At 36.1% G+C, this 12197-nt stretch overlaps 1 protein-coding gene across 1 annotated transcript in view; it reads right to left on the bottom strand.

Annotated features, from left to right (window-relative positions):
• Nucleotides 1–4548: 4548 nt before the first annotated feature.
• Nucleotides 4549–12197, bottom strand: part of HTRA3 (HtrA serine peptidase 3) — a 48915-nt gene continuing 41266 nt past the window's right edge. Inside the window, exons 7-9 of the mRNA XM_074273508.1 lie at nt 7731–7779; nt 6948–7043; nt 4549–5781 (exon numbers count right to left, since the gene is read on the bottom strand). Coding sequence (XP_074129609.1) covers nt 5616–5781; nt 6948–7043; nt 7731–7779 — 311 coding nt within the window. The 3' untranslated portion in view covers nt 4549–5615. The remainder of the gene's footprint in view (nt 5782–6947; nt 7044–7730; nt 7780–12197) is intronic.

The raw sequence follows: 12197 nt of genomic DNA, 5'->3' as shown, positions 1-12197 counted from the left end.
CTTAGCTGCCTGTCACTAACTCAAGAAATAGTATGAGAATTCTCCCAGGTATATCATGAATATTTCAGATACTAAGGAAGTGCTCACTCTGGAATCACAGGACCTGGATTCATGTCCCATCTCTGTTGTAACTACCTGTGTAACCATGTATAAATCACTCATCTATCCAAGCTCTAGTTTTCTCATTTGTAAAAATGAGGGGGCTGGTTTAAGAGGCGTCTGAAGTTCCTTCCCAACTTTGCTTTATGATCCAAAGTTCTATGAATTATTTCCATTCAGCTTTGTTCTAATTGTAGAAAGAAGTGAGCATGATAGCTTCTTGGTTGGGCATTGTTCTTTGTGGGCATATATAAAGGAGTGAGGTGGGCAGATCTAGTCCTGATCAACCCTCATCCTCAGCTCTCATCACTTACAATCCCACGCACCTCCTCCAATCCTGTTTCCCCTCTCTTTTGGCTGTCCACAGATAAACACAAGTTTTGAGAGACTTTCTTCTCTGGGGTTTCCATTTTCCTAGGCTTCTTCTCCTTAGATCACTCCAGGATAAATAGATGCAAAATGAAGCAGTTTGTGCTATTTCTCTTAAGGATCACTACAGCCCTTGGGATACCTCCCAGTTTTTGAGGTTCCCCTTTATCACAGAAACAAAAATTATTGAGGTAAAAGTGAAGTATGAGACAGCTAGGTGCTGGCCCTGGAATCAGGAGGATCTGAATTCAAGTCTGTTCTCAGATATTTGATATGTACTGGCTATGTGACCCTGGTCAAGTCACTTAATCTCATTGCCTTGCCCCCCCCAAAAAAAGGAAAACAAAAATAAAATGCTGAATAAAATAAAACAATCAAGAATGGCCTATGCAACCAAGTGACTATTTCCTTATTTATATAAAATGGTCTTGTTCAAAACTCTCAGCCTGGTTTTAAAATAAGATTGTTAAAGAAAAAAAGCTCTCAACGAGTAGGTGAGACTTAACTCTACTTTGTGCCTGTGATAAATCCAATGTGAGTTCTCCACTGCCAGCTTCATCAAGAGACAAGTTGGCAGCTTGTCATATTGTATTTAATTTGACTTGCCATAGACACTCAAGATAGCAGAATGCTTAATCCTGAGCATCCCAGAGGCCTTGGGCTTGGATGGACCAGACTTAGGCCCTAGGAGTGTCTTCCAGCCATGGTGCTGTGCCTGGAGAAGGAGAATTAGGGACTAGATCACCAACCCTTGCTTCCATGTGCTTTTTCTGACTGTTCCTATAGCCCTGGAGCCATTTGGGAATTGCCTTGGCTATGTACGGAGCTACCCCCCTGGCCCAAAATGCTATGGAGATAGCCTCCTAAGGGATTCTACATTGATGGGGAAAAGGGGCAAAAGCACCATGATCTCACAAATAGCAGGATGAAGGAAGGAGCTTCAAGAGTAGCTTGTCCATATATCATGTTCTTGCTTTGAGATAAAAAGTTATCTCATTTAATCCTCACAACAACCCTGGGAAGGTGCTGTTATAATCCCTGTTTTACAGGTGAGGAAACTGAGGCAGATAGAAGCTAAGTGTCTTACCCAAGTCAGCCAGGCAGAATTTAAACTTAGGTAGCCTTTTCAAGCATTCTCTTCAAAACCTTGGAAATAGAGTATTTGGATCTGAAAACACATTTTTCACTCTGTGTGGTTTGGATTGGGGGCGAGTGGTGGGTGGATGAAGACTGGAAGTAATGAGTTTAATCTGTTAAGAGGCAGATTTCAGCTCATTATAGGTAGCTGTTGAGAAGCATCTTGTCTTAAAATGGGTGGTCCCTGATATGTTAGCTGTATGATCATAGAAAAATCACTGAAACTCAGAATTGTACAGAAGTGTTCTCCCAACTATTTTGACAAAATACCCATCACTTAAAAAAACACTTATAAAAAAAATCTATGCATGTACCACTGTAATTATGTGCTACATTGTGAAACATATTCCAATAAAAAGATGAGATAAACAATTTGTAGTTATTTTTTATTATTGGTGAGATACATAAAAGTGAGATAAACAATTTAAAGTTATTTTATTTTTATTTTTATGGGTTCAAAACCCTTTTTGTTATCACTAAAATATTAATTTTTAAATTTTTAAATATTGAGATGAATACCATATACTCTATATTCTGAGCTGTTAACTATGCTTTGTATTTGCTTCTTAGAATTTCTAATGTATCCTCTATTGACTGCTTCAATATTCTGGGTGTTTTAGCTAAATTCTTTTTATATAACAATCACTGTTTCTTAAAATTTGTTTTAAAAAGTTTTTAATTATTAATGTCATGACTATAACTGTAATAAACTTTTAAATTTTCTCCTTTAAACAAGGAGCAGATGAACAGTTGCCATCAGATTGTGCTTACGTGTTAGCTCATATTGTGTAGGAGTAGGGAACTTTCCCCTTATGAAAGTTTATTGTGGTCAAGGCCATTAGCTTTCCAGAGGCATTTCCAGATCCTTAACTCTTCCCTCTGCAGTTTTTACCTCCTGAAATGACTTTTTGTGTTTTTATGTTCTCTCTCAGCAGAATGAAAACTTCTATTTTACAGCTGTAGAAACTGTACAGAAAACTCTTTGGGGTACAAAGAGATTAAATGATTTATATAGGGCATATAGCCACTAATTGGAGATTTGTTTTTTGTTTCTGTCTTTCCATCTTCAGCACAATGCTTATGCTTCTAGGGACACTTCATACAGTCTTGCTTCTTAAACGAGACCCAGATGGGGGTCTCCCCACAAAGTGGGGGGGTCACAGAATTATAATTTATTAACAGTAGATGTTTGATTTGTATACACATTTTATATCCCTATATACAACCATCTAAAGATTTGTCAGGTGAAAAGGGGTTGTGAGTAGGAAAAGTTTAAGAAGCCCAAATACATAAAGGATGTACTTGGAGTCAGGAAACCTAATTTGGATTCTGTTTTAGAAATTTACTAGGAATTATTTAATCTCTTTTTGCCTCAGTTTCCTCATGTGTGAAAATGGGGGCAATAGTGCCTGCCACCCAGGTTTGTTGTAAGGTTCAAATGAGGTAATTATATATACAAAGTGCTCCATAAAATTTAAAGAGCCATATTAATATGATTAATATTATTGTCATTACCTTGCATAGATGATAAGGGGGACTTAATAAATGCTTACCCTTGGCCTAGCACAATACCTGTACATAGCAGGTGCTTAATAAATGCTTATTGACTGACTGGATTGAATTGTGTTGCCCATTGGTTGGTCTGATTTGGGCAAGAGAGTCTGAGCAATAACAATTTATTTCTTTCCAGTCTTTATCCCAGACTTTGTCTCCCCTGGTCCAATTTTCAGCACTTACCTGAAGTTCTACTTTCTTCAGAAAGGCCTTTTATGTTCCTCCCCACTGCTAAGGTCTTCCATGTGAGATTACCTCCTATTGACTTGACATATAAAATATAGATATATATGTAGATTTATAACACATATCTACCTAGTCATTTGCATTTTCTATCATTAGAATATGAACTCATCAAGGGCAGGGGTCATGTAGTCTTTTTCTGAATCTCCCTGATTAGCACAGTGCCTAAAACATAGTAAATTCTCAACAAATCTTTGTTGTCTAACTGATTAGATCAGGCTCAGTGATATTTGCTGCTCTCTTATAATGTTTGGATTTGCTTGAACAAACTTGAAGAGAACATTTATTTTCTTATAGGCCTAACATCTGTAATTCATAAAGCTTCTGCCAGGCTGATAATGAAACCTGATTTTTGACAAGGAAGGTCTCCCTCGCAGTTGGCCCATGAATGAATAACTGGGATAATATGGTTTATACACTTGTAATTACAATTTTTCTGTAATTACAGTTCTTTAATTAAAAAAAAAACCCAGCATAAATGTAGTGTCTACTTACTAATTATTAATACTTTTAAAACTAAATGAAATCCAAATATAATATGGAACAATCTTAAAGGAAATAAAGTATTATGTAGGGAGTAGTATCTTTCAGTAGGAATCAGATGAACTGAGACAAACTTGTAATTACAATTAACTAACTGGGTGCTGTTGGACAAATTGTTTCTTTTGGGTGCCTCGGTTTCTTTAACTATTTAAAGAATAGTCTCTAAGATCTCTTGGAAAGTCTATTTTATGTTCCAAAGTCCCTCCCAGCTCTGATGTTTTATGTTTTGAGGTCCTTCCCAGATCTTTCTAAGGCCTCCCAACTCTGACGGTCTATGTTCCATGGTCCCTTGTAGCACTTACATTTTAAGTTCTGAGATCCCTCCCAGCTCTCATGCCCTGTTTTTTTATATTCTATTGCCCCTTTCAGCTCTGATATTCTACATTCTATGTATCAGCCAATTTGGACATAACAAATGTCTAATAAAAAGAGCTCATCTACTGTCAGGAAATATCAATATAAAATGGAGGTGGGCAAGGAGCTATAGAATTATTTGTGAGTACCTGCTTTGTGCATGGCAATGTGTTGGATAGAGATCCCTAAGAAAGGAAGCACAAGTTGAGAAGGCTCAAAGAAAAAAAAAATAAGCTTCTGGCACAGGTATAAGAACAATTTGCTTGTAAACTTTAATATTTTCTTACAGTAGAAACATACAGTACAAGCTACACTGAGTATTCATTTTACAGTAAAGCCTGCCGATATAATGTAAAAACTAATCTATACCCAAAATGTAAAAAAAAAAAAAAAGGCATATTATTTTTTCACATCATCTGCTTGTTTTTTCTCATATATATGGTATTAATTCTATAAGAATCATTTACTCTCTTCCAGCACTGCATGACCTAGGTGTCAGCTGCTGCAGCCAATTACCACATTTGTTCCTTCTGAGGGTCATGAGAAGGGTGAGACTGCATGGCAGCAAATGGATTAAGTTAGGAGTCAGGTGACTAAGTTCTCACCCACCACTTTGCCACTAACTGAGAGACTTTGGGCAAGTCCCAAGTCCCCATTCTGGGCCTTGGCTTCCATCTGTGGATGGGGCCATCACACCAGATCGTCTCCAAGGTCCTTGTCAACTCTACAAGCCTAGGATTCTGCCACGAATCTCTCCACTACAGCCTTGTATTAACTCAAAGTGGGGAAACTGTTTCCAAATATGATTTCACATTCAAGAGGACATGAAAAGCACAGCTTTCCATCCAAAGAGCTTCATGCTACAGCACGAGATTTGGATCTTACCCAATCTGATGGGACCTCCCCTTTAGAATATGGCCTTCTCCCCAGCAATAGGGTTCCTGGAGAGTCTGGCTCTTTCTTGAGTGACACTCAGAAGCTTCTGTACAAGGAAAATATTGTGACTCTCTACTTTTTTTCTAATACAACAGATAATTTTAAAATACTCTAGCACTAAAATTCAGAACCACTGGGTCCAATTTTGCCTTAGAGCAACACCAATCAAAGGTATTTCGGGCTCCCCTAAAGGCAAAATTTGGTCCATCGTTTTAATTCTGTGACATTAGAATCAATTGTCCCTGTACAGAAATGGCTCAGGCTCACACATGTTAGGCCACCTTGTCGTTAGTCAACAGGATATGGGATTAGTTTGAAGAAGAGGTATCCAATATTCCAGAATCCAAGAAGTTGACAAGAGCGTGTAGGGATGCCTTCCTCTACATGACCACTTCAGGCTCAATATTAAAGAGCAAATCATCGTTTCCTCTTCGAACTTCAAGTAATAGGGGTGACTCCTTCATCACAGCTTCCTGTAGTTCGCTGGAGTTTTTCAAGGGACGGCCATTTACTTTAACAATGATGTCTCCATCTTTGATTCCACCTCTGCAAAAGAGATGCATTAGAATAATTACACAGATGTAAGTCCCAAGTGGCTTAAGATCAGGTGTTCACCTGTGGCTGAGGTTACTTATGCTCACTTGGATGGAGTTAGAGAAGGTAAACTTGATATTATACTGTTGCTACTTTTTGTTGCCTAGGAAACACAATATGGTATGTTAGAAATATTACATATAATTACTCAAATTTAGATTTCATCTCTTTTGGTTTGAAATATTTTAATAATCTCCAAATTAATTTCTCAACTTCTAGTCTTTCTTTTCTCCAATTCATCCTTCACACAATTTGAACATCAATCTTTATTTAATTAATAATAATTAATAATAACATATTCTAGAATATTAATATATATTATATATCAATTTAGTCATTTCAGTCATGTCGGACTCTTTATGATCCCATTTTCAGCTTTTCTTGGCAGAAATATCAGAGTGGTTTGCTATTTCTTTCCCCAGTCACAAGTCACACTAGTCACAGTCAGACTAGTCACACAAGTGTCTGAGACCATATTTAAACTCAGGAAGATGAGTCTTCCTGACTTCAGGTCTAGTATTCTATCCATTGAGATACCTAACCACCTTTTCTAATATATAGACCTGATCGTATCATTCTCTTGCTCAACAGATTTAAGTGACTCTAGAACAAAATGCAAATTGCTTTATTTGGAATTGAAGGCCTTATAGAATTTAATCTCATTTTATAATACTCCCTTTTCACATATTTCCCTCCTGAATTGGGTCAGGAAGTTCATAAGATGTTAGAGCTGGAAAGGCCTTAGAAGGAATTTAGGCCAAATGAAGAAACTGAATCCCAGTGAACCTAAGACTTATGAGGGTCACTTGGCTAGTAAATAGTAGAGCTGAGATTCAAGCATGACTCCAAATCCCTGACTCACAAATCTCTTAATTCCCAGATCAATATGCTTTTCATTACCCTACATAGCTTCTTCCAAAGAAGTGATCAGAGTGGTCAACAAATGCCCCAATTTAGATTTCCTTTGGTTTAATGTGAAAAGTTAAAACTAAATTCATACCCTAAGACCCTTTACCTTTAATAATTACAAAACATGACTTAAATAAGAACTATAAATCTTAATAGGTTTCAACTGCTTAAATGATGTCTTTTGGACTCAAAACTACTTGCTCGCTCACCTCTGAGATGGCGAATTTGGGACTACTTCATGCACATAAATCCCACTGCTGACATCAGGAAAATCAGGATTGTTATCCTTCAGTTCTTCCACCAAACTGAAAAGAGATGGAAAAAATTATCATTATTTGCCTTAAAATCCACCTAAGAAATCTCAGACTGTAATAATCAAAGCACTTGCCTTAGACTGCTCAAAGGTAAAGTGACAAGGATGTAGTAGAAAGATCACTTGTCTAGACACTCTTCCTACACTACTCCCTTTTTCAGCTTTGACATTCAGTGTTCTTAAGTCTCTTATCATTTCTGACATTTTTTGTTCTAAGATCTCTTATGCTCTGAGGTTCTATGTTGTTAAACCCCTTAAGCTCTGACATTCTGTACTCTAAAGCAGTGATTCTCAAAACTTTTGTTTTTTGGGGGGTCTGTTTGTTTCTTTTGAGTATCTGTCCAAAAAGTTTTTATGTGGGATATATATGTGTGTGTGTGTGTGTGTGTGTGTGTGTGTGTGTGTGTGTGCCTTACTGGGAAAAAATATTTTAGATTTGTAGACCTCCTAAAAAGATTTCAGAGACCACAAGGATTCAACGGACCACACTTTGAGAACCATTGCTCTAAAGCCCCTTCCAGCTCTGACATACTATGCTCTAAAGACCCTTCTAGGTCTGACTACCATATTATAATTTTATCATGAGTCAGATTAGTCATGAGAAAGAAAATGAATATACAAAGACAACTGTAACAGTACTTAACATATTATGGGATCCCCAGCCCCTTCAGACACCTACACTGGAGTAATGGTTCGCATCCGTATACCAATGAAACGCTTTTTCACATCTGGAAAAGAAATGGTGGGATATTGTTAGTTTCAAGTGATTAGTTTCTGCTTTGAGATAATGATCCTAGCAGACAGAGCTCTCCCAACATTCACATCCCTGCTTCATACCCTCAAAGGTTTAAACAGGAAATTGGCTTTTTATTCATATAGTATATGGTACAATGTAGTACATAGTACCATGTTAAGAGAATCTTCCTGACCCCAAATCCAGTGCTCTTGAGTCTAACTACTGAGCATTAGAAAAATACAAAGAAGCACATAATTATTTAAATTATATTTACAATAAAAAAATGTTAAACATACAATTTGGGCAATATAGCTTTATTTTCTATCATAAGAACAACTGTATAATCACCAAATATAAAGGATGCCTCAAAAGTCTTAGTATAGTTTTAGACAATAAAGCTCTAATAATTTAATAATTATTAATTTTCTTGTTAATTTAATTAATATGTTTAAATAATTTAATAAATTCAAAAGTTTAATTGCTTAAAAGCACTCTAAATTTTTGAGGCACCCTCCATTAAGGCAACAGAAGGAATATTAGATCAAAAAACAAAGGGAAACTTCTAGTCTTAGCACCATCATGGACTATCTTTGAGCAAGTATAATAGAGTCTGGGCTCCAGTCTTTCCATTGATCAATGGGGATAAATTGTAGTTTTATTGATTTTATGAGGATCAAATCAGGTAATGAATATGAACCAGCTTTTCATGTTATAAGCCTTAAATATCAGTCTCATTGGGCTATTATTTATTTTTTTTCCCATTGGGCTATTTTTAAAAAAAAGATTTCTTAATCAAGATTGTGTGAGCTTTTTTATTATAAAGACATAGATAATATCAATTCCAACTAGGGCATATGACTTTGAGAAATCATCATGTGTTTGGAGTGAGCTCATTCACATTTTTAACCCAACTTTTCTGTTACTCCCTGCTGTTAGTACTATGGTAGTAAGTCTATATCCTGTTTTATATTTTAGGTTACTTGATTATAAGCTATGTGTAGGCAAGGAATAATGTTCTTGTCATCTCTGAATCCTTCCAGTTTCTAGATCTTTGTCATTCAGTCTACTTATCCAAAGTTTAACAGTCCAGACATATAGTTATCGCATCTCCTCAAATATGTCCATGGATGAGGATTCACTACTCCTTGGGGTGGCCCATGCAATTCCAGGAAGAAGAGAAAGAAAAGAAGTATTTATGTTCTAATTGTTAATAAATTTCATCTTATATTAAAGAAAAATCTGCTTCCTGTCTTCCACTCATTGGTCCTATTCCTGCCCTCTGTTGATCCGACATGTCATTTTACACATAAAATTAAATTACTTTTTCTTAAAGAAATAAAAGTAATGTGCCATCAGCTGCAGACATATTTTAACCAATGAATCAGTTCTCTGTGGACAGATTTTTTCCTTAGAATTATAGTTCATCTGTAAGATCTTTAGGGATAAATGATACCTTAAAATTTTGGTAAAAAGTCTCTACCCCCTCTCAGTGTTGACAACTACTGGGTAAGTAACAACAATAACAAACATTGGATTTGGGAGTCAGAAGGTCTGGATTTGAATGCAAGCTCTGCTATTAATTACCTATGTAGCTCTGAGCAAACCATTAGTCTTGCCCAGGCGCATTATACTCTGTGACTTGATAAGTGCATCGAATGATATTAAAAAAAAGTCCTACTATGTGAGATTAGTGTGGGAAAATTAATGCTAACCTACTGTGTAGGCTCTTAGCTATTTTAAAAGCCAAAGTATACTAAAAAAAAAAACTATCAGGGTATACTTAAGGAAGAGAGAACATTTAGGCTAATTGGATATGTTTTCTAATTAATAAAGGATCAACTAGATTTTTTTTTTTTTGCTCTGTTGGAAAACCAAGAGGTTTTATTAAGGACATAAGCTGAGCAGCTAAATGGCTCAAGGGATAGAGCACCCAATAGAAGTCAAGGAAACTCATCTTCCCGAGTTCAAATCTGGTCTCAGACACTTAACCATGTGACCATAAGCAAAGTCTCTTAATCTGGTTGCCTCAGTTTCTTTTTCTGTAAAATGACCTAGACAAGTGACAAGAAAACCTCCAATGGGTCAGGAAGAGTAAGATATAAGACTGTGTGGTAAAAAGAGCACTGGAGACAATGGTTCTGGATTCCAATTCTACTTCTCTTCACTAACCAATTCACTTCTTACTGAATCTCAATTTCTTTGTAATTTGGGAGTATTGTTTCTAGCCCTACATACCTCCCAGGTGTGTTGTAAAGATGAAATGATACAATGGATATGAAAGTAATTTGAAATTTCATGTTTAATCATTATTCCCTTTTTAGTAAATATATGCTGAACACGGTGAATTTTTGAGTATTATAATTTTGTAGGTAAGTACACAAGATTATTACTCTATATACATTAGATCCTTTTAGGTCCCAGGGCAACGATTGCAAAAATTCCAGAAGAGGGAGCTACAGTGTAGAAGTGAGTTTTCTAATTACATGTCTTAGAAATTTCTGAAAGTGAACCCTATTTATTTGTTTCTCTGCAGTTGTAGTTCAGATGGTCATATCTAAAGTATCAGGCATCTCCAACTCATTAACTTAAAATGGTCACCTTGCAACAAAGTCTGTCTGGGATCAGTTGATCCCCAATTGATAAGGTTTTCATTCCAAAGTTCTTCTGATTTCTAGTTTGGATTGTAGCAGTGCTGACGGATCTTTGGCTAGTCACACAGTACCTAGCACATAGTGAACAATTGATGTCTGTTGACTGTGGATCAGAGGCAGCTTGTATGGTGGACCCCATGGATATTGGGATTGGGAGTAAAGATTGGGCCTGAATCCCAGGAATTTCTTCTTTCTAGCTCTGTGATTCTGAGCAAGTCATTCACCTCTCTAAGATTCAGTTTTCCATATGTAAAATGGGACCAATATTACCAATATTACTTAAACTGCAGTGATTCAGAATAATATAACGTATTACATCGGGAATATAAAATATATGGTAGGCTACAAAGGGTTATAGAAATATGAACTAATTACTCTACAAAACTCAGGGGTGGGGGGTAAAACAACAACTGGGAAATAAAGAGAACTAAATTCATAATTGGAAGACCCAGATTTAAATCCTATTTCTTCTTACTTCTTGTGTAAATTTGAGCAGGTGATTTCATTGCTTTTAATCTCACTTTCCTCAATTGTAGCATGGAGAGGGAAGAAGTTGTGCTTAATTATTTAAAAAATTCTTTTAGTTCTAACTTTTTTGATCCACTAGAAAATAATTTGATGGCATTTAAATCACTAGGTAAGAAGTGGAGGGCTACCCTTGAGTCAAGAAGACTGGGTGTAAGAGTTGCCTCTGATACATTGTGGCCATGTAATTTGGGGCAAGTCACCACTTTAGGATGAGGACTTCTCAGAAGGTCTCAGGAAGGAAAATTTATAAGAATACTAAGTTGCAGTATACCTGACCATTAGCTCCAGTAAAGGGAGTTTCCCTTCTCACAGTTTCCAACACCATTGAAATTATATAAGAAAGAACAAGAGAAGGTTTGGTTTCCACATGGTTCATAGAGATTGGTGGGGATGGATTCACTGCCATCACATGAACTTTGGTGAAAATTATCCAACATGGCGCTCAAAAAAGCACTCTATTCTCTAAAATGTTTAATAATAATAATAATAATATGATATTTGACATTTATATAGAACTTTATGGCTACAAAAAATTTTCCTAGCAAACATGATCTCATCCTTACAACAGCACTATGAGGTAGACAGTTAAAGGATTACTATATTCTTTTGATGAAACTGATGCTCAAAAAAAGGAACCCAGGAATATAATATGTAATAAAATTGCTTAGTTTGTATATATTTGTATATATTTGCATGTTGTCTTTCCCGTTAAGTTGTAAGCTTCTTGACTCTTTTGTATCCCTATAACTCAGCACAGCTTCATAACAATAATTTAATAAATGTTTATTGATTGGTTATTGATTGGAGATTCTGCCTAGTCACAGAAGGTAGAAATGGGAGCAATGGCAATAGAAAGGAAATTTTCAACTCAGGCTAAGAGTTCCTAATTACTATACTTGTATAACAGTGGAATTGGCTGTAAAATAGACTTAGAAAATAATGATTCTTCTATCCCCAGAGGTCTTTGAGTAAAGTCTGGATGGTTGCTTGTCAGGGATTTTGTAGAGGGGATTTCTGTCTAACTACGGGTTCTTGAGATTATGGATTGATTAGATGCAAATTACATACAAAAAAAGTGAGTCTATGTAGATGGGATATTATAGCTATACAGGTTTTGGAGAGGTAATGGAGATGAATGCCTTCATTTTACAGATGTGGAAACTGAGGTAGTATGGCAAAGTGACCTATGCACATAGTTCCATAATTCCATAATTAGGACTCACGTCTCTTA

Source organism: Sminthopsis crassicaudata, chromosome 6 (genome assembly GCF_048593235.1).
Source record: "Sminthopsis crassicaudata isolate SCR6 chromosome 6, ASM4859323v1, whole genome shotgun sequence".
Lineage (NCBI taxonomy): Eukaryota > Metazoa > Chordata > Mammalia > Dasyuromorphia > Dasyuridae > Sminthopsis > Sminthopsis crassicaudata.
This window is presented reverse-complemented; position numbering and strand designations above follow the sequence as displayed.